Source organism: Scyliorhinus canicula, chromosome 5 (assembly GCF_902713615.1).
Source record: "Scyliorhinus canicula chromosome 5, sScyCan1.1, whole genome shotgun sequence".
Taxonomy (NCBI): Eukaryota; Metazoa; Chordata; class Chondrichthyes; order Carcharhiniformes; family Scyliorhinidae; genus Scyliorhinus; species Scyliorhinus canicula.
In genome coordinates this window covers 69,731,987-69,754,975 of record NC_052150.1, presented here as the reverse complement: position 1 = coordinate 69,754,975, position 22,989 = coordinate 69,731,987, and the positions used below count along the sequence as shown (strand labels likewise).

Genomic DNA, 22,989 nt, shown 5'->3' with positions numbered 1-22,989 from the left:
AACACAGAATGTGCTCCCACACCCAATGATATTTGACAAAGCAGCATTGATATTTCAATACACGACCATTAAGGCCTGTAACAGCAATCAATTACGTGGTTGTGGATAGGTGCATTCCTTTTAGATATTTAGATAAGGGGCTGGTTGAGCACAGTGAGCTAAACAGCTGGCTTGTAATACAGAACAAGGCCAGCAGCGCGGATTCAATTCCTTAACCAGCCTCCCCGAACAGGCGCTGGAATGTGGCGACGAGTGGCTTTTCACAGTAACTTCATTGAAGCCTACTCGTGACAATAAGCAATTATTATTATTATTATTATTATTACAAGCCAGGGGAAACAATCATGCACCAATTCTTCATTTTACTACCTACTATGTATTTATCTTGCATCAAGTCTTATTTGGCTTGGCATTCTTAACCTACCATGATCAATCAATTTTGTTAAGAATTGAACAAGCATTTACATTCTTATTATGTTACCTATCTATTGATACTTAGTGCTCATTCCCCATGTATGTTAAAATACGGTGTGATTTTTAAAAATGTCAAGTCATTTTAGACACAGACTATTCAGCCATTCTTTATATCATGCAATGATTAAGGAATCTCTTGACCATCTTTCCTATCCTACGCCACCCCCTCCCTTTCCCTCTTAAAAGGGAAATGCATCTTCCCTGTCCATTGAAGGCGGTTGGGCTGGGTCTTGGTTACATCTCTTCCACGGAACAAGTGGCAACAACATTTAGCTGTCCTGCAATCAACAGCATTCCCCAAAGTCAACTCACCCATCTCTGTGCAGCTAATTGCAGCTAATCTTTCACATATCTCTCAGTTTACCATCAGAGCAACAATTTCATCCTGTCGCTTGTTAAATGCAGTGAATCAATTCAGAACATCAGTATGCTTGTGTCATGATGCAAAGTAGTGTATTGACAGTGAAGAAGATTGCTACAGACTCCAGGACAACAGAGACAATAATGGTAAGACAGCGGCAGTTGAAATTTAACACATTGTGAAGTGATTTATTTGTATAATGAGGAGAGGTATTATTAGCTATGGGGTCTGATTTTAAAGTGGAAGCAATAACAGAGATTGAATGGGGCTGGCCTTTGGTTTCCATAAGTCTTTGAAGGTGGCATCATAAGCCGAGAAAGTAGTAAGTCACTTGGGATACGTAACTTTATAAACAGGTAGGTTTGGGTCAGATATGAAGTTAAAACGCTAAAGGTTTCAAATCCAAACTTAAGCTGCCACGGATCTACCCACTTCCAATCAAGATGGAATGGGGCAGGCGTTCGGCCAGTCACTTAATCCTTTTAAGGATGATGTATGCCTCCATTTTACCACTGTTTCTATTTTCAAGCTCATGCTGAGAGTGTTTTTCAGGCCATGGGAAAATCAGCAGATTAACAGGGGGCAAGATTAAGGGTTGGATCCATTTGTGAAGTGCCTTGTAGCTAGGAAGAGCATGAGTGTTTCCTCCAAGTTCAACAAACTAATTCTATAAAGCTAGCAATCACCCCACTAATCATAATCAAAGACCCCTCCCAACCGGCCTACTTACTCTTCCAACTTCTCCCATCCGGCAGGACATACAAAAGTTTGAGTACATGCACGAACAGACTCAAAAACAGTTTCTTCCCCAATCTTACCAGGCTCCTAAACGCCCCTCTTATGGACTGACCTGATTAACACTACACCCTGTATGCTTCACCCGATGCCGGTGTTATGTAGTTACATTGTGTACCTTGTGTTGCCCTATTATGTATTTTCTTTTATTTCCTTTTCTTTTCATGTACTTAATGATCTGTTGAGCTGCTCGCAGAAAAATACGTTTTACTGTACCTCGGTACACGTGACAATAAACAAACAAATCCACTGCAAGATTTGTCTGGCCGGCGTCCATGATCGCCTCCTGATGCCACATGATCACTGTTCCCTCCCCTCCAATAGCATCTCTGCTTCTCCTGCTCCCCCACTGTCAACTCCAGGACATCTCCCCTCTCAAGACTATTACTAGGGCTGAAAATTCATATCAAAAGAACTCTATTAATAACCTGATTTAGGTTCTTTCACGAAATTCAACCTTGGAGGCCCAGAAAAGGAACAATGAAGCTGTGGAGTTTCAGATCTTATTTGGCAGTAGCAGAATTAATTTGCACTTACAAACCAAATCTAGTAATTAAATAATATGCTATTAAACTTTAGTGGAAAGATTGCAACAGTAGAGTGGCACAAATCATCCCCCCAATTCAGCAGTGAATTGAGCGTAGAGGATTTTAAAATGTTATTATTGATCTGTTGTGGCAATATTTTTGTATAAGTTTTGATATCACACCCATTAGTATCTAATTTTCAAAATATGAAGCTGTTTAAAACCTCAGAAACGCAATATGGATTAGATTTCTTCCGGTAAATAATTCTGGGATAAATGAGGAAGAATGTTTGTCCTTTTGTCATGTGAGAGTACCTTTACGAAATGGATGTTTAAGCAATGTACCTTTAAGAAATGAGCCAGCTCATATTCCTGAAGTGATGTCAGAGGGTGGGGGAGCTGAGCTGAGCTCACTTCTGTTTTTGGTTTCAGTTTTGAGGAAGAGAGTTTGGGTGTGTCTGTGTTTGCAGTGAGCTGGATCTGCTGTGATCTCTGCCATGAAAGACTATCTCTGAATCATTTGGGTGATTTAAAGTGATTTAAAGTAATAATAGTAATGTCTTTACCCTGATGTGTTTCTGTTTAAAGGTGTTAAGTCTTTTGGAGGTTTGAAGGAACATTTTTAGGGCTTACTTAGTGTTGTATTATTTTCGGGGTTATCTTTGAAGTAAGGGGTGTTAAGTGATCCAATGTTTATTTAAAAGGTTAAGTTGAATTCATGGAATAAACATTGTTTTGTGTTTAAAAACCCACGTGCCCATAATTGTAATACCACAACTGGAGAACAAACCGTGTGCTTCAAAAGCAACAATACATTAAAGGGGGAGGTTGGTTGAACTCCATGATACATTTTGGGGTTCTGAAAACGCCTCTCCCATAACACTTTTTGAACATTTACTCTCGCATTCACTCATTATTAAGTTCTCAAGGACCAATTCAATAGTTCCCAAACACAACTGGTTAAGTATACTCTTTTTCTTGTTTTTACTTTTTGGCCCTTTTCTCTATTATTTTGTTTTGGCCATTCTCTTTCTTTCCTTCCCCCTCTATTTCTCTTTCTGTAACTAACTCAACACTAATTTACCCAATTTCTTTCTGCTTTGTTCACTGTTTATTTTTCTATTCTTAAATTTCATTGGTTAAAGTCATAGTCCACCGGGCAAGGCATTCATGAGCTCCCAGATACGACTGTCGCATAGACATGCTATTATCAATTGACATTTCCAGAAATGTGCAAAGCAAATAGAGTGCAATCTGAATGATGAGAATAAAAATCCAATAATGTCATTTGCTGTGAAATGTGACCATTCATCAATATTTGTCTGTTATAATTTTTGATATTCTACCAAATGATTCAGAGGGGAGGCCACCGTGACTTGCAAACAAAAACTTCATTGCAGACTCAACCTGAGCTTCAAAATTAAAAATGTGGCAACAGGTTGGCCAATTAACATCTAACATAAACTATTTTAACTTTAACACAAATATAAAATATGTTAATAAATGTAGAATTGAAGTTTCTACCACCAAAATTCTTGCACTGTGCCAGTGAATATTATAGGTAAGATTTATAACTTTGAGATTTTTATGTACTGATTAGATTTCTGTGGGAGAGTAACTAAGGGCGCGATTCTCCGCACTCACGCCGGTTCGGAGAATAGCGGGCCGCGCATATTTTCACGGCGACGCCGGTCCGACGCCTTCCCGCTATTCTCCGAACCCCGCACAAACTACACGTCGGCATTCCCGGCAAAGGCCTCGAAAGCCCCCCCGACATGACCAGAATCGTAACTTATTGGCCCCCCGCTATTCTCCGGCCCGGATGAGCCGAAGTCCCGACGTCATCACGCACTGTTTTCACGCCGGCCAACACACCTGCTTTTCAAGTTCGTCAACCAGTCGTGCTGGCTGACGAGAGCTTCGAGTAGGTGAGAGCACCGCTTAGCGCACCGCTCAGCGCACTGCTGGAGTCTGGCCACAACGGGGAAGGCATCCCCGAGAACGGGAGGGGGTCCAGAGCGGGGGGGAGTGGGGGAGACGGAGGGGGGAGTGGGGGAGACTGAGTGGGGGAGACTGAGGGGGGAGTGGGGGAGACTGAGGGGGGGAGTGGGGGAGACTGAGGGGGGGAGTGGGGGAGACAGAGGGGGGGGAGTGGGAGGGGGGGGTAGGGAGAGAGTGAGCGAGTGACCCGTCCAACCCCGGTTACAAAATGTCTGCCATGGCGTGCCGGTCACGAGGACACGGCCGCTGTTTGCCCTTTGGCTTACGGCCACAGGCCACTGACGCACCGGTGAAGAGGACGTAGTTAACTGCCCGTTGGATGCAGAAAGTGACCTGGGGTTAGGCTGCCCGCGTGTCAGCAGCGCGACCAGGCCACCGGGACACACAGGTATCCCGGGGCAGGCGGCTGCCGAGGTGTGGACTAACCTCCGTCTAACATGTCCCGTTTCTCTGCCCCCCACCACCCTTCTGTAGGTTAGCACAATGTTTGCGAACAGAACGGCTATGTTCTGCGCAGTGTTTGGGGCCGCTGCACTGCATTTGGAGATGCAGCAGCATCCACAGCCACAACCCGCAGTGGATGCAGGCCAGCTGCAGCAGCAGAGGGAAGAGCCGAGGAGTTGCCAGTCGTCGAGCAGCATGGGGGGGGAAGGAGGAGAGAGTGAGGGTGCAGCCACAGCGCCAGAGGCGACGACCAAGGCCGAGGGTGTACCGTGTCCGGATCTCTTTCCTAACAATGACGGACATCACCTGCAGGAAGAGACTCCGGCTGAGTAGGCGGACGGTGATACATATCTGTCACCTCGTGGCGCACCTCGCCCCATGTGGAACGGGAGAGGACACGCGATCCCGGTTGCCATCAAGGTGACGGTCGCTCTTAACTTCTATGCGACCGGCTCCTTCCAGTCTCCGAGCGGGGATGTCTCCGGGATATCCCAGTCATCGGTCCACAGGTGCATCCGGGATGTGACCGACGCCCTCTATGCCATCGCGGACCGCTACATCACCTTTCCCGAGGACCGAGCAACTCAAGACTCACGAGCTCGTGGATTTGCCAGAGTGGCCGGGATACCGATGGTGCAGGGGGCAATCGATTGTGTTCACGTCCCCATGCGCCCGCCTGCAGGGTACAGGGAGGTGTTCACAAACAGGAGGGGGACATACTCCATGAATATCCAGGTGGTATGCGACCCCCGCATGACTTTCATGAACGTCTGTGCAAGGTTCCCAGGGAGTGTGCATGACTCCTACATACTGGCGCAGTCGTACATCCCTGCGATGTTTGAGGGACGTCCCCCCGGCTGAGGGGCTGGTTGGTAGGCGACAGGGGTTATCCGCTGAGGTCTTGACTGATGACGCCTATACGGAGGCCTCAGACCAATGCGGAAACCCGATACAACGAGGCCCATGCAGCAACCAGGGGTGGAGCGCTGCCTTGGCCTCCTGAAGATGAGATTCAGGTGCCTGGACCACTCCGGAGGGGCCCTGCAGTACCAACCTGGCAGGGTCGTTCGCATTGTTGTGGTCTGCTGTGCGCTGCACAACATCGCGATGCAGAGGGGAGATGACCTGCTGCAGGAGGCGGAGGGATAAGCCAGTGGCAATGGTGCCAGCACAGAGGAGGAGGAGGAGGAGGAGGAGGAGGAGGAGGGGGAGGAGGAGGAGGAGGAGGCTGGCGGAGTGGCGGGCGCAGCACACAGACACAACCCAGGTGCTGGTGATGTCCAGGAGGCGGCACGATGGACCCGGCGAGGACGGCGGGCACGCGACGCCTTGGTGGCAGCACGGTTCACGCGTTGTATGCGACGTCCCCACTGAACACCAAACCACCACCTGCATCGCTAGTCATGCAGAGGGTCAACACACAACTGCCACCACCACAGCCCCCCCCCCCTCTCAGTGTACACTGCTCCACTTTGACATCACCCTTACCACTGGGTCCAGACGGTATGGCACAACATTGATGGCTGTGTCAGCGGGTGTGATCAGTGCCATGTGGAATGATGACAGCCCGCTCTGCGAAGGGCTGTGAGCTCAGAATCGTTAGAGAGAGTCTGACCCATGGCAATAGCTGAACCATCCACCTTGGTGTCCGCTGAGTTCGTCACGGACACTCCATCGCGTGCCCGCATGGGCTAGCTGTGGGAGGGGGTGGGGGGGAAGGGACTGCACACCCGGCACCGAAGTTTCACCGCTCGTCAACCCCAGCGACACTTGGTCACCATCATGATTCCTGTGGCTGTGGAACAATCACACGGTATTACAAGTAAGGTGGAACAGTGCGTTTAATGTGAACAATAATTTACAAGTGCCCTAGCCCCAACAACTAAACTGTGCCCTTCACCCGTGCCAACTTACTCAGTGTTTCTCTTTGTTGCCTACTACGTCTAAGTGATTCCCCAGATGATACAGCAGGAGTGGAGAAGGACTGCTGCGAATCGCCCCCTCCGACTCGTTTCTCCTTCGGCAAGCGTTTCCTGGGGCGACCCGGCCTTGATGGGCCAGGCTGCTCTGCGGGCGTGTCGGGTGACGTTGTGCCACCCTGCTCTGCCTGCTGCCCACCCGATGCACCAGGGATGGGACGGGGGGAGGCCGAGAATTCCGGGACGTCCCGTGATGGAGTTAATGGGACGGGCCCCGAAACCTCCTCCTCCCTCGGGGAGCCCGGTGGCCCCCGGGCCTCACTTTGGGACAAGAGGTGCGAGCAAGGAGGTGCCCCGTCGCGCCACCGACACCTGGCGCTGCCAGTCCTGGAGGCCTGCAACGGTATCCACCAGGATCCGAACGTTTGCAGAGACGGAGTCCAGGGAGTTAGACATTCCCGCCAGGGACTGTGCGATCTCAACCTGTGAGTGCACGATGCCATCCAGCACATGTGTCAGGCGGTTGATGCTCTCCGCGACTGACTGCTGGGACTGTGCTATCGACTGCTGGGACTGTGCCATCGACTGCTGTGACTGTGCCATGGCGTGCTGCGACTGGGCCATGACCTGCTGAGACTCGGCCAAGGCTCGCAGCGTGCCGGCAATGTCGTGTTGGCTCTGGCAGATTGCTGCCTGTGAGAGGGCAACCCTGTCCAGGGCCGAGGAAGACGCATGCACATTAAGCCCAACGCCTTGCATAACCTGACCCATTGCCTCCACCGCGGATGCCACCCGTGCGGTGTCGGCCTGGGTTGCTGCCATGAGCGGCACCACTCCCTGCTCGTGGACGCGGTTCGACTCCTCTAACAGCGTCTGCAGAGTCTGGAAGACAGCCCTCATCCCGTCATTGTGTCCCTGGGTTTCTTGATGCATCGGCTGTGCGGGTGGGTTGAGAAAGTCCAGGAACTCGGAAAACGTCTGGGAGCCAGCTGCATGCTGGGCCTGGCCTGGCCTCCGCCAGTCCGGGCCCTCGGCTGCTCCGACCTCCACCTGCTGTACCTGCTCAGCTGTGGTGTGCGACCCAGACTGTGACCCAGGAGCCTCATCACTAAATAGGCCAACCGGGGTGAATGTCTCTGGGATGGTGGATGGTGTGGGAGATAGCTGTGCCGCAAGCTCGAGGTCGTCTTGGGTTGACGGCTCCTCTATGTCATCGGCCCGCTGAGAGGCCGCAGGGCGTTCGCGGGCCATTTCTCTCTCTTGCTCTCTCGCCGCCCTCTGGGCGTCCTGCTCCACAGATTCGGTTGGGGAGGATGGGACTCCCCGCTGATCGGGCACCCTCTGTTGTGCGGCCCTGGGTGAGGTGGGGGCAGATGCCTGTGTCTGCCTGGAGGCAGACGGCCCTGGTCATTCGGCATCACGTCCTAGGGAAGAGAATTAAACGGGTTATTTAGATACGCTTGGCCGGGCGCTGGACGGTCCCAGTGGGCAGGGTGTGAAGGGACAGAGGATGGGGGAGGTGTCCCAGTGGGCAGGGTGTGAAGGGACAGAGGATGGGGGAGGTGTCCACGTTGGCAGGGTGTGAAGGGACAGAGGATGGGGGAGGTGTCCCAGTGAGCAGGGTGTGAAGGGACAGAGGATGGGGGAGTTGTCCAAGTGGGCAGGGTGTGAAGGGACAGAGGATGGGGGAGGTGTCCAAGTGGGCAGAGTGTGAAGGGACAGAGGATGGGGGAGGTGTTCCAGTGGGCAGGGGGTGAAGGGACAGAGGATGGGGGAGGAGGGGTGTTTGTCATGCAGGGTTGTCTCACTTGTTGCAGCTCCGCCAACCTCACATTGCGCGATCTCCCGGGTGGCAGATCCCCCAACAAGGTCCAGTGCCCTCTGCTCAAACGTGGTGAGGGGGTGCAGGATGGACGAACCCCCTCCAGTCTTGTTCCGCTCACGGGTGTTGTGAGCGGTCTTGGCCTGTTGGGGGAGGGTACATAGGTAGATCATTACAATACGGCAGGTATCAGCAGTCCATTCAGATACTGGCACAGTTTGGGGGTCAAGTTGTAATAAGACCATTGCATCTCTCCACGGGGGCCAGAGCGCTGGGTCTGTGACTACTTTGTGAACCACCCTCAACTCACTCTGCCCCAATCCCCTTCCACCCCCCCGTGCCGGGGGGGGGAGGTGGGTGATTAAGTAAAGGGGGGAGGGATGGTTGGGACCCGGGGGCACCCTCTTGGCACTTACCCTGGCAGCCCTGGTGAGGTCGTGCATCTTCTTCCAACATTGCTCTGCTGAGCGAGGGGTCTGCCCCACAGCACTGACGGCAGCAGCCACCTCACGCCAGGCCTGGCGCACCGCGCTGGCAGGGTGGCGATGCCCTCTACGCGGACAGATAATGCCCCTCCTCTGCTCGATTGATTCGAGCAGCATCTCCACGTCAGCCTCAACGAATCGCGGGGCTGCTCTCCTGAGCTCCGACATCCTGGCCTAGTTTCTGTGCTCGCCCGCGCCCTTTATAGCGTCGGGCGGCGTCACGTGGGCGTGTTCGTATCGTCGCCGCGTTCCGGCGTCATCGCACACGTGATTGACGCGGCCCCGTTCCTAGCCCATTTCCCTGACGTGAATACGTCGGGAACTGGGCCATGTCGGCCCGTCGCAAAAGTCGGCCGCAAGAATCGGGAAAGAATGGCCATAGTTTAGAACAGTCTTCCAGGCAAAATTAACTTCATACCGATTTGATAATAATAATATAATAATCTTTATTATTGTCACAAGTAGGCTTACATTAACACTGCAATGAAGTTACTGTGTGACGAAAATCTTCATGTAATGACAAATATTGCAATTAAATATTCTATACTGTAATTTCTAGATTTTTTACAATATTTCTTAACATTTGAGATTCCTTGAATTTTTAAGTTGTCCAGGGAAGAAACTTCAGGTTATAGATACTTGGAGAATAATTTGGAGAATAATACCAAACCAATACAAGTAGTATTATCCAGTCAGCAGTGGAAACAATGAATTCGTAGAGGTGTGTGAATGAACAGAATATCAGTCCCTCTCCGATTACAACTTAAAGGAGAAAGAAAATCTTGGGGAAAGTAGTTTCTAGTCACAATAATCTTCTCACCTCCTTCTGGAAAAAGTATTAGCATACGTACACATACATCCCAGTGTTGAAATAATGCTGCACTTAACATTTTGTTGAGACCCGAGAATTCAGATATCCTACTCTGCGTAGTTCTGTTTGATGCTGCTTATGAGAAGTTGTCCAAATATTTTTGTGGTTCCAATGGTCTCAACAGGAATCATTACTTTTGGGCAGTCTGGAAGCGTATCACAAGTTCCCTGGCCACAACTGCACATTTGGACTGCAGATATATTCCTGGCACTGGGCAACTCCAGATTAGTTCAATTTGCCAGCCCATATTGAAATAAACAAGGCTGCCTGAGGACATAAATGCTCCTCGCATAATTGCCATCATTAGTGGAAAGCAGATACAAAACTACACGCCTACATGAAAAAAATACAGAGCTTTACTCATGGTGCAAACATCATATATAGTTCTATTGATTCACATCCAAACTGAGATTTATTCTCGCTTTTCTGCACAGCTCTCAAATAAGACAAACCTTACTTCCCTCTTCAGAACACCTCAACTTTCCCTCTGGTAGGTATGTTTGACCTGGTTACAGAATGATTTTCATTTTACAATGAATAACAACTGGTCAGTTAAATTTAACATTTCAATAGTTCTCCCTAAACTAAAGGCACAGCAAACTTATTTGCTGTCATCCATCAAATACTTAATGTTTTGGAGCCTGTTAAAGGTCAATAACATTGTTTAAATGATCTCGGAAGGTTGTAGGGTTGGAAGTCATTACAGATATAGAAAGAGGCAAAGCCATAGAGCGATTTGAAAATAGGGTTGAGAATTTTAAACAGGCAAGTATTAGTTCAGCTGAAGTAACCGGAATACAGCTGGAGCTGTTGGTAGAAAGTTACCTGGTACAATGTCAAGATCAGTAGGAACAATCTACCTTCACCTGTGCTTTAATCAGTGGAACAGTGCTGGGATTGGGCATCTGAAACAGGTGAAAGATTTGACACACTCCTCATCTGTGGAGTTCCTTCTGCCCCATGGAGAACGGACTATTTCATACAATAGTTGTTTAAATTAAACACTATAAATCCAAAGAAGGCCAGATACTGATTAAACACGTAAAGCAAATACTTTTCTTTCTAATGTCATGGACCTAGTAATTGGGCATGTACTATGGATCTACAATGGAGCAGTGTTTCAATTTTGGCCATGTCTGTTAATCCTCACTGTTAAAACGACTTCTGCTGTCAGAAAGGAAACACTTTGAAATAGTTTTGCAAGACCCCACTGCACATAGTGCTGTTCTTCATTAATTATTTGTCAATTCAATGAAATTCCATCATCCCGTCTGCTAAATTCTATAAACTTTTTGGATTGATGAGCTGGGATTCGTAAAATACGCTCAGCCACTTGTATTTATCTGGTGATTTGCTTGTGAATGATCACTGATCATTGATCGTAATGTTCTGTCAACGGCTCGTGGATTATACACCTTACACTGGATGTTCTTAATCGGCTATCGATAAAAACAACTCATTCACAAATTCAACCTACTCAAAAACAGAAAATGCTGGTTAAAAATTCACAATTTATACTCAAGTTCAGGAGAAGCTAGGTAAGTATGAGATAGAAAGAAATAGAAGGATATGCTAACAGAGTTAGATGAAGTAGGGTGGGGGAAGGCTCGTGTGGAGTATAAATGATGGCATCAAATGGCCTGTTTGAATGCTGTAAATGATCTAATTCAATGTAAAATATTTTCTCTACGGCTTCAAATAATTCATTGTCGCTACTCAAGAGAAAAATAATAACCCTTGCCTTTTGGAATCATCTTTTGTGTCATGACTGTTTGCTCAATTCAGGGTATTGTGTTTAACATTTTTTCTTAACTAACAGTGAGTTCTCCAATCCCATCAGCATCTACTTTATGTTACATTGAAAGTAATCTTTAAATTCTCCTTGCTATTTAATAAGTATCCTCCTGTTCAAACCAGGTTTCCTCTGTATGTTTTCTTTATTTTCTATTATTTTTGGCTTTTAGAACTTTTATGCCTGGACAGTTGCTGGGACCTGTGCCTTTCAGATGGACTGCACCTTTCAGATGGACTGCACCTTTAATTTAAAAAAACAGGATACCCAAGATGTGCCATTTGGTCTGGCCTCCGGAAACCCCCAGTGAGATGCGGTGCTTGGTTTGGCCTCAGTGGTGACACATTTTGATGGACTGTTTTAGATTCCCGGGTCTTAACTAACCCTCAATGTGGATTGCTGTTGACTGTTCCAGAATGTTCTGCAGAGAAAGGCAGACCCTATTTTAGGTTTTAGTTCCAGTTTGAACTCAAGAGTTAGGTGGATTGGCCATGCTAAATTGCCCGTAGTGTCCTAATAAAAGTAAGGTTAAGGGGGGGGTTGTTGGGTTACGGGTATAGGGTGGATACGTGGGTTTGAGTAGGGTGATCATGGCTCGGCACAATATTGAGGGCCGAAGGGCCTGTTCTGTGCTGTACTGTTCTATGTTCTAAGAGCTGAACGGTCTGTTAAATGTCTCTGTCTCAGAAAGGGTAGAACTCTCTCTAATATCTTGATTGGTGCTCACTCCAGGTAAACGGAGCAGCCTTTTTTTCCTCTCTATCCAGCTGGTGAGTGTTTAATGCCTGAAGACAGAGCTGTAGGGAACTTTCTGGATTTCTCTCCCTGTAATGCTTCCCGACCGCACTAAGGCCTTGTGGAAGCTAGTTTTCTGGCACTCTGTATAACTGAGACAAATCATTGGTCAGTCTGCTGAAGCTGGCTACAGATAAGAATTACACAGGCCCAGGGTGGCATGTGGCGCAGTGGATAGCACTGGGACTGCGGCGCTGCAGACCCGGGTTCGAATCCCGGCCATGGGTCACTGTCTGTGTGGAGTTTGCACATTCTCCCCATGTCTGTGTGGGTTTCACCCCCACAACCCAAAAATGTGCAGGTTAGGTGGATTGGCCATGCTAAATTGCCCCTTAATGGGACTAAACAATAATTAGGTACTCTAAATTTAAAAAAAAGAATTACACAGGCCTGGAACGGTTCTTTTGGTTGACGGCTCGGGTTAATAAAAGTGAAAGTGACTCTCCAGCGGAAGTCTTACAGCCCGAGAGTTCTAATTGAATGCACATGCCAGAAGATCCAAACCAACTGGTGGTTTCAACAGTCCACGTCCCAGGGAGCTAGCCGGCTACAATGACTTCGATATCAGCAGCAAGGACATTCATCTCTGCTTCTCCCATTTAATCCCCATCATTTTACCCTTTTCTCCTGTGTGTGTTTGAGTAGAGGGTGGGATGGTAAAAGGGGGGCAAGTAATAGATTAGCTGGCTGATATGCTATGATAATCAATGCATGTCTTATCTCACAAAGTTTTTTTGTGTTTCACTTACAAATCTAGTGCCTGTAAGTAATTGGAGCAGTCAAGGGTCAAAGATCTCAGAAATTATATACAAATTATTGGTTAATTGACCTGTGTTGGGACTCGGAGGCCTGTGGGACTGGAAGTGACTGCGCACTCAGCCAGGGTGTCGGAACAATTTGAAACAGAGAAATCAGTTGCTGTTTTGTCACACACTACTTCTTAAATATTTCAGAACAATTCTGCAAGCCTCAATGAATACCTGGCACAGACTGAAGCTCTGACAAGAGAATTAAGTCGTTTAAAACAATGTAAGACTTGACCTATTTCTTGTGGTCCAATATGTTCCAGTGCTGAGTTTACAAACGAGAGACAATTCAAGCGTTGCACTCATCCAAAGAAGAGTGAATAAAAATACCGGAATGTTGGTGGTCCAAATTGCTTTATCTCTGTTCTCTCATCTGAAAAATGGGATCCTCTTCTAGTTGCTGATAGTAAAACTTGCTATCTTGTAAAAATCAACAGTACCTTCACCAAGGCAGCTGTTTTGGACATCATCATAAGCTTTTAGCTTTATTTTATCAAAAGCGTGATAATTATCTTTAGTGGAGGAAACACTATAGTAGCCACCTTAACAAAATTGTCAAATATTTTATGTGGCAGAAGAAAAAGTGGAGTCCCTTTTAATCTGTATCATGCTGTTATGTTTTCAGGACAGATATTAGTGGAAGGTTTAGCAGCCACATCTGATTCCTCTGGAGTATTAGTGTCAACTGGAATTGTATGTTGTGTTGGACTTGAGACAGCTATGTTAAGCAGTGTGCATGACTGCAGTTAAGCAGGGAAAACATTGCCTAAAGGTCACTTTAAGACTTGGTTAGAAGATGTGTCACTCAGCTTCACACCCATCTGGACAATGCTGAGGCTTAGCAGATTTCTGCCTAAAGTTGGAAAGACTGTACGAGTTATCAAGGGTCTCAACACGTTATCTCATGCCACATGTGTCAGCTGTGAATGTTGCCTGACCAGTGCACCTTTCAAGGATTGATCTGAAGCAAGATTCCTGTTTAAACTTGCTCACTTAAACCTCAACCTGGAGGCATGCATTTCTTATAGCCTGGTTGTGAACAGACTTAACTCCCTGATCATGACAAATTGAGACCTTTGGACTAATTCTAAACTTTATAGACAAATAAAGCATTAAACCTGGATTTATTAGATCACTGGAACAAAATTGTGTAAAAACAAAATTAAAGGCAGACTCAACTTCCAACAGCATGCCAGTAGGCATGCAATGGTTTTAATTAATACCATTGCTAGAATTTATAAATTAATTGTAATCTACTTAATTATTGTTTGAATAAAATTTCAGAAATATCTCCATTCATTATTGTTAAGACCTTTTTTGATTGTCACTGGACACTGCACAGAGACTAGATTGCTGGAGGTAAGCAGCAAAACCACTAAACCTCTCAAGAGTATTTAATTTAACATTCCACAGGCTGGTTTAAATTACATTATAGATTTTAACTCAAATTCAGATTAAGTTTATAAATGTTTTTATAATTTCATCCTTATGCTACATATCTGAATTCCTCAGTTATGTTGGGGTATTTTTGATCACACCCAGACATAGGGAGTGATTTAATGGGACAATAACAGAGTTCCGTTTTGGACCTCTCGCCTGCAGCACCAAAAAACATTGCGCTATTTAGTGGGACTTTGCCGGTTTTTATGGCCTTGGCAAGGACTATCCCACCAAGGCCGTACGTACCTCATTTCCTGCACTGATGCGCTTAACTCGCCAGTGCAGGAAGATAACTTGTGGATCGGGGCGGCATTTAAAAATGGCGCCCCGGTCTTTCGAGCTGCCTCAGATACCCCACCGTGGCCTCCGGACACCCCTACTGCATCCAACTTACCTCTTGGGGGTCCTTGAACGCCTGCCGTACCGCACCTCTTACGGACACACCATCCCTGGGCCTGATCCCTGGTATGGACAACCTGTCACCTGGCCATCTTCGCACTGCCAACGTGGCAGTGCCATGGCCAGCCTTGCAGTGCCACCCGGGCACCCTGGCAATAGGCTGCCCGGGTGGCAGTTCCAAAGTGCCTGGGTGCTAGTAGGGGTGCCAGTGTACCACCCTGATCGATTGATTGTAAGTTCACCTGGGACCGCCCAAAAGGGCACAAAACCCCCAGGGATAAAAGGTGCTGCGCAACCCCTAACTCGCTCTCTCGACAGCAACCAACAGTGGTGACCCTTCACCGGCTTAAGAAGAGGAAGATAATCTGTGTGATTGACGGAAGGACCACAGCCAAGGACAATGATGACCAGCAGCAGACTATCAAGACTGCCAGATTGTGGACTCCAGTTAAAGGCCATATTTGCCCGGTATTTGCCAGTCACTTGAAAGTTAAGTTAAGGTCTTGCATGTAAAAGCTTTATAGTTCAATATATATGTTTGTGATTGGAATAACCTTAACTTTGTGTGCTAGCCAATAAATTATTATATGAAACAACTTGTGGTCACTTATCTATCCTATATGGGTTAGAGACACAACTGTGGTTCAGGCACAACAAAATATTCCTCATTAGCGAATGATTGTAGTTAACGGGAAGTAGGGTTGAGCTTTATTCAATAAATGTTTCATTTAGTCAGTTTGCACTAGCCTTTACAATGTTGCACTAGAGGGTGTTAACCACCTCCACCCATAACTCCACTTTCAGCCACTTATGCTGATTCACCAGACGACTGCTTAACATGTGGCAAAAAGTTGTGAGAACCCACTTTGGATTTCCAGGTCGCTAAGTTCTCAAGATACCATGGGGGGAAAAACACGACAATAGAGTGTGCTGCTTTACCTCGGATTTGTACACTGACGTTCTCTGTTCGTTACTCCTCCCCCACAGGTCCTCGAACAAGGTGACCACATCGACCAGTTTGACCAACGACCATTTATAGGCTTTGGTCCTGAATCCCCGTGCTTCACACATTGTCCACGGCGGCACCACTGTATCACAAATAAAAGGTAGAATTGAAAACTGGCTAAATAATTACATTATTAGCATAGTCAGTGATACAATCTGTTTGTCCATGAGTGATTTAACTACAGGATAACATTAATGTTTAACTTGACAAATAAAATTAGTGGCAAGATTAAGTTCTCAGCTAAATATTATTTAATGTATTATCAAATCTCCTGCAACTTTCCTCACGTTAATCAAAATATATGGCTTAGAAATTGGATCTTGTGTTTGATTTGCAGGTGTAAAATGGGTATTTAACAGTACAATACAGTGGTTGAAAATGCTTTGGCTGCTGTAATGGTTAGGGCTCCTCTGTATGTTTGCAGAATCCATGCCAAAAGCAGGCTTCAGGCTCTCTATTTACATAAGTAAAACTTAATGGCTGCTCACTGACCCCCAACCCTTTGCAAACTTGATTGCACATACCCACAGCATGTGCCTGCATGCAGTGATAATTCTTATCAGGCACTTGCCACCTAAGCCGACAGTTCTTAAAAGGTTGGAAAGGTTGGTTTGATAAAGTTGGAAACAAAATGCGCTTATCATGGAGCTAGGAGGAACAGAAATATCCCCTCCACCCCATTCACCTCCTTATTTTCTCGCCCTCCCTCTGACTTTTAAGGACATACACTGACATCAGGGCATGCCAATTTTGATGCCTCCCCAGAGCCGGTGAGCTCGCACTGGGACATGACTGGCATTTTGAGCCAGTAATAATAAATTAAGTCAGTGGAGCAATTTGCTGTGGTCCTGTGGCCTCATTAGTAGCATGTAGCGTCTGCTGCATTAGGATCGTGCACCAATTTGGGCACAATCCAAATTCTAGGCCATGTTTTCCATGTATTACAAAAATGTCAATGGATTATGCAACTCACCCCCTTCATATGATCACCTATAACCTTCCCTCAGCATTTTAAAATTCCTCACCATTGACATATTCATATCTCCGTGTGTTATGATAGTTTGACTTGAGCATGAGTGATATCAACATCGGCTGATCATATATATATTGAACTGCCTAAAGGGGACTTTTAACAAACAAGACGTAAGTTGACGGCCAGATCACCTGACATCTGGTATTACAAATGGACCAGTTTCTGTAAGATTGCAATATAGATTCCAATTCTGAAATGCTACATGATCCATCAATGGAATTTCATACCTGCTGATGTCAAGAACTACTTGAAAGATTTACAGAAACATTACTGGACCTTACGGGTGGGATTCTCCAATCCCGCGGCAGAGTGCCCACGTCGTCGTAAACGTCGTCGCGTTTTACGTCGGCATGAACGGGCCGCTCCCACGACTAATTCTGGCCCCTGCAGGGGCCAGCACGGTGCTGGAATGGTATGCGCTACTCCAGCTGCAGATCCCGGCACTAACTGTGTGCCGCGGGATCCGCGCATGCGCAGTTGTGCCGGCGCCAACGAGGACATGCACAGTGGCACCAGCACCAACTTGCGCATGCGCAGTGGCCTCCTACAGCGCGCCGCCCCCGAGGCAACATGGCGCAGGACTACAGGGGCCGGTGCATAGGAAAGGAGGCCCCCAGCCACAGAGGCCGGCCCGCCGATCGGTGGGCCCCGATCACGGGCCAGGCCACATCGGAGGCCCCCCCCCCAGGGTCAGACAACCCCCCTCCACACCCAAAGGCCGCCACCCGACCCCTACACGTCGAGGTCCCGCCGGCCCAGAGCAGGTTAGAATGGCGCCAGCGGAACTCGGCTCTATTCTTACGGCCGCTTGGCCCATCTGGGCCGGAGAATCGGTGGGCCGGCCGCGTAGAGTGGCCCGTGAGCGGCATCGCACAACCACAACGGCGCCAATGGCACCGATTCTCCGCTCTGCCTACCTCTATTACAGCTGGAAATCCAGCAGAGATAGGGAATTTCCATCAAAAAGAAAATCAGATGCAGAAATCATTACATTTTGCAAAGAGTCTGAGAGGAGCTTTCCATTCTCTGCTCAGAGTGCTGGCTGAGGCAAAAATATGCAGCTCGCAGGCTACACTGTCGACTTTTCTCTCCAATTATTATTATTATTATTAAATAACCCATCACTCTGAGCAGAAATAAATCTAGAGGAGTGGCTCCTGCCATCACCCTGATGGGAGTGGGGCCGGAAAACGCCGGCAATCCTGACAGAAAAAACAGGCACACGCACATGGAGATCACAACCCCCCACGGACACAGTGGAGACCCCCAATGGATAAGGACGATGTCTCTCCCAATGGAGCTCCACAGATGGGCCCACCTTGGCACTGCCTCCTGGTACCCTCAGCCGGTTCCCTTTACCTGGCTCCCGTTTTTGAAAAGTCGTTGCAAGCCTCGCCGACAGGGGGCATTCCAAATCTAGAGGGATGATTTGGCGGGGACATCTGCTAATTATATTTAAATCTAACTAAATTAGATTCTTGAACTTCCTGGGTGGGAAGTTTGTTATGCCAACAGTGGGAGGGAAAATTGGAATATGTGATCTCGCCTGCACGATTCGCGTTTTCTGTGTCTCGTGATATTTCGCACCCATATCGCTGCAAGCGGGGACGCAAAGTCACAGCCAATATCTCTAGAAATTATGGTTTATTTAGGCTTCAACTCCATTGAGATTCCAAGACCACTGTGGAAAACATTTGCTTCAGCCATGGACTCGCAAATGTGTCTATTTTTGTCATTTTAGTATTGATTTTTTTATTAAGTTCGGCAAAAGGCGACTTCCCATTGTATAACTTGTAATTTTGCATGTTTGTCTTATGGATGTGTATTGCAAAGGTTGGTGCATGGGTTTTACCTTTTTAAAATATCCTTATATCTTTATATGGTTGGTTTTAATCTTAAAAAAAAACGAACCCCTGTGTGTTTTAAACTCAAGAATGCCTATCAGGCTTGCTTCCTTGTAATCAGCACCAAAATGGTTAAGCATAGACATTAAGTAAATATCTTAATACTTATAAATTACATAAAATCCTGCTTGCAGCCAGACCTCGGGTGGTAGAACAGAGGAGGATTTTTTATCCCTCTTCACATGGTCGTAACAGAATGGTATTACAATTCACCAATCTCTTCTATCATTGTACCATCTTGAACTCTGGCTGAACACCTCTTGTCCTTCATAACTTCAATGCCTGAAGCTGTCTGCTTAACCCATATCCCACCATATGGGTGGCTGTCCCTGACGGTCTTCCTTTTCATCACATTCTTCCAGTCTGGCTGATCGCTTCTCACTCTGGGCCTGTCTAATGTCCCAATACTCTTTGTTTTTCGTCTATCTCTTCTTGGAATGAAGTCCCATTCACCTCAGGTTAAGTCCAAGCTATCCACCCCTTGGTGGTGTGATGCTTATTTCCTTCACTTCCAGCGGAGTTCTCCATCTCCATGCTCTTGATTCTTTACCACTCACACAACACCATTCACTCTCACGTCAATCTGACTTAGTTACATTTCCTTGATTCAACGAAATGTATGTAAATGATGCACAGAACTTTCAGCTTCCAGGGCTATGGAATAGGAGAAACAAGTTGTGTGTATAAATGCCAGGCAATCCAATGTCATCCAGTTTAGATTCCCACCAAAATTGGAAATTCTGACAGATTATATAGTCTGACACATCCAGTGTGGATCTCTGACCAGAATTTTAGTGAATGAGCTAAAAATGTATTGGTACCCATTACATGGAGTGTGTGTGTGTGTGTGTGTGTGTGTGGGGGGGGGGGGGGGGGTATATTTTGCCTGTGCTTATTCCTCTTGAGCAGGCCGTAAGCAAACTTTGTGCAGCCCCCTTCATTCGCACAATTTTATAATCTTTATTATTGTCACAAGTAAGCTTATATTAACACTGCAATTAAGTTACTGTGAAAATCCCCTCGTTGCTACATTCCGGCACCTGTTTGGATACACAGAGGGAGAATTCAGAGTGTCCAAATTACCTGAGAAGCACATCTTTTGGGACTTGTGGGAGGAAACTGGAGCACCAGGAGGGAGAAACCCAGGCAGACACAGGGAGAACGTGTCGACTCCACACAGATAGTGACCCAAGCTAGGAATCGAACCTGGGACCCTGGCGCTGCTAACCACTGATGGAGGAAATTATGCTGCACATCCTGTGGCCAGCTACAACAGAGCCTGAAACATCCAACATTTTTAAAAAGGTTTTCCAATTGAGGGGCAATTTAGCATGGCCAATCCACCTACCCTGCACGTCTTTGGGTTGCGAGACCCACGCAGGCACGAGATAATGTGCAAGCTCCACATGGACGTTGACCCAGGATCAGGATCGAACCTGGGTCCTCAGCGACGTGAGGCAGCAGTGCTAACCACTGGGTCGGGCCATACCCGAAGTAGCCAACATTGCTGAGATCATTCAAGGTGATAGTTACTGTCTTTATGCCCTTCCTCAACTCCCACTTTACCCTCATCCTTCTAGCTGGCATGAAGTGAAAGCTGCAGAGGGTGCAACCTTGGGGCTCCTGAGTTAAACCCTGCCCAGAACCTCAGCCCAGCTTTCCCTTGCTGATCTTAGTTTTCGAGAGAGAGCGAAGAGGAGAGGAGAGAAGCGAAGAGAAAAGAAAAGGACAACGAGAAAGAGAGAGAGAGAGAGAGAAAGTAACATTAGACCACAGATGAAGAAGCATTTTTATCTTACATTTGAGCCACCCGATTAGATACTGACAATACAAGTACCTGAGAGCATGAGCTACAGCCAGGATGAAAGGGTGGCTCATGTGGGTGGCACAGTGGTTAGCACTGCTACCTCACAGCGCCAGGGACTCGGATTCAATTTCCGGCCTTAGGTGACTGTGTGGAATTTACACTTTCTCCCCGTGTTTGCGTGGGTTTCCTCCAGATGCTCCGGTTTCCTCCCACAATCCAATGACGTGTAGGTTAGCTGGATTGGCCATGCTAAATTGCTCCCTCATATTCAAAGATGCGCAGGTTAGGTGTGGTAATGAGGTTACTAGGATTGGGCTGGGGAATGGGCCTAGGTAGGGTGCTCTTTCAGAGTGTCGGTGCAGATTCAAAGGGCCAAATAGCTTCCTTCTGCACTGTTGGGGTTCTCTGTGCCAGCTCATCAGAGAGTGAGGCCACAGACGAGTTCTGCTGCAATGGAATCAGATGGGGAATGGAAATGTGCACACACACAAAAAAGCGTTGGCAAGCATATCAGAGAGTCCGCTGTCACTGTCAAGGAGCAGGGTGGAGTCCTGCCCCAACTTGGTGAAGGGCATCATGCAGAGCTTAAAGGCCAGCCTTTCCAGTCAGCAAATTGTGGCCAACTTCATGACAGCACTTACAGGCCCAACCATGATGCAGTGACTGGAGGCTGATGTGCTGCTGTGCAAACTGGGATAAAATGGAATCCACCCGAAGTCTTTGTACTGCAGTGGAGCTCAGGCAGAGGTTTTGAGATTGATTCTTGAAATGAAATGAAAATCGCTTATTGTCACGAGTAGGCTTCAATGAAGTTACTGTGAAAAGCCCCTAGTCGCCACATTCCGGCGCCTGTCCGGGGAGGCTGGTACGGGAATCGAACCGTGCTGCTGGCCTGCTTGGTCTGCTTTAAAAGCCAGCGATTTAGCCCAGTGAGCTAAACCAGCCCCTGGCTATGCAGACTCAGATGGCTGCCATTATGGCTGTGCATCTCATGTTGGAAGGGGCATGCTGGCTCTCAAGAGCAGTCCAAAACCTGTCCTGCGATAGATTATTGCAATTGCTCTGTTGGAACGGCAGTGGCTCCATGGAAGACAAACCTGCTGCCCCTCTCTCAGCATGACAGCATTCAAGTTCTCACCACTGCGACTCTGCCAATGTTGTTGCCTCTCAGCAAGGCAGCCAGCAACCCAGTTGCAGTCTGAAGGCAGACTCTCAACACCCAGGGTTGTTCATGGTCATCCTGAAAGGCCATAATCAGTCTCCCCCAATGTGCGTCAGCAGTCATCCACAGCCATGCTGCAGCCTCTGGGGAAACATGGTATGGCAGCAGCAGGCAAGGCAAAAGTGCGCAGGAAAACAGCACAAAGGGAGTGCATGAAGGTGAATAGCTGGATGTATAAAGATATTGTGCAGCAGTTGTTGTTAGTGGCTTTCATTGCAAGATCTTAGCCAAGAGGAGGTTGTAACTTGGCATTGCAGACAGGTGCAATAGTGAAGCCATGGTGATAAAGTCCTGTAGACCTACAGGAAGCCGAGTCTTTGCATGCAGTCTCTGACAAACCATGGAAACAAAAATTGGGTTCCTGGGTGACATGATAGGCTGGAGGTGCGGGCTTAAGTTGGGTGCTCCTTCCAGAGGGCAGTGCAGACTCGATGGGTCGAATGGCCTCCTTCTGCACTGTAAATTCTTTGGGCGGGATTCTCCGACCCCCCGCCAGGTGGGAGAGTCGCCGGGGCACCGCGCGAATCGCGCCACGCCGCCCCGACCCACGCCGCGATTCTCCCACCCCCCCCGAAACCAGCGCCACGTGGATCGCGCGGGCCGCTCGGAGAATCGCCACAAACGGCGAGCGGCGATTCTCCGGCCTGGATGGGCAGAGCGACCGTCAAAAAAAATGAGTCCCACCGCCGTTGTTCTAACCTGCTCTCGGGCCTGCGGGACCTGGGGCTTCAAGGGTCGGGAGCGGCCTATGGGGGGGGGGGGGGGGGGGAATGTTCCAACCCTGGGGAGGCCCTCCGGAGTGGCCTGGTGCGCGATCGGGACCCACCGATCGGCGGGCCGGCCTCTCTGTCGGCGGCCCTCCTTTCTTCCGCCGGCGAGCCTGGATCCATCCCCCATTTTTGTGCGGGTCGGCCTGGGGGAGGACAGCTACTGCGCATGCGCTAGTTGGCGCCGGCCCAACTGCGCATGCGCGGGACACAAGGCGCTGACAGTCTCTGGCGCCACGTCGAGGCGCCGTCCCCGTAAATCGCACGACCCCCTGCTAGCCCCACAGAGGGGGGAGAATAGGGTTTTTACGCCGGTGTCG

The 22,989-nt window shown here is 48.1% G+C and overlaps 1 protein-coding gene across 1 annotated transcript in view; it reads right to left on the bottom strand.

Annotated features, from left to right (window-relative positions):
* LOC119966035 (A disintegrin and metalloproteinase with thrombospondin motifs 16) overlaps positions 1 to 22,989 on the bottom strand; it is a 320,047-nt gene that overhangs the window by 125,556 nt on the left and 171,502 nt on the right. The window contains exon 12 of the mRNA XM_038797188.1: positions 15,870 to 16,018. Coding sequence (XP_038653116.1) covers positions 15,870 to 16,018 — 149 coding nt within the window. The remainder of the gene's footprint in view (positions 1 to 15,869; positions 16,019 to 22,989) is intronic.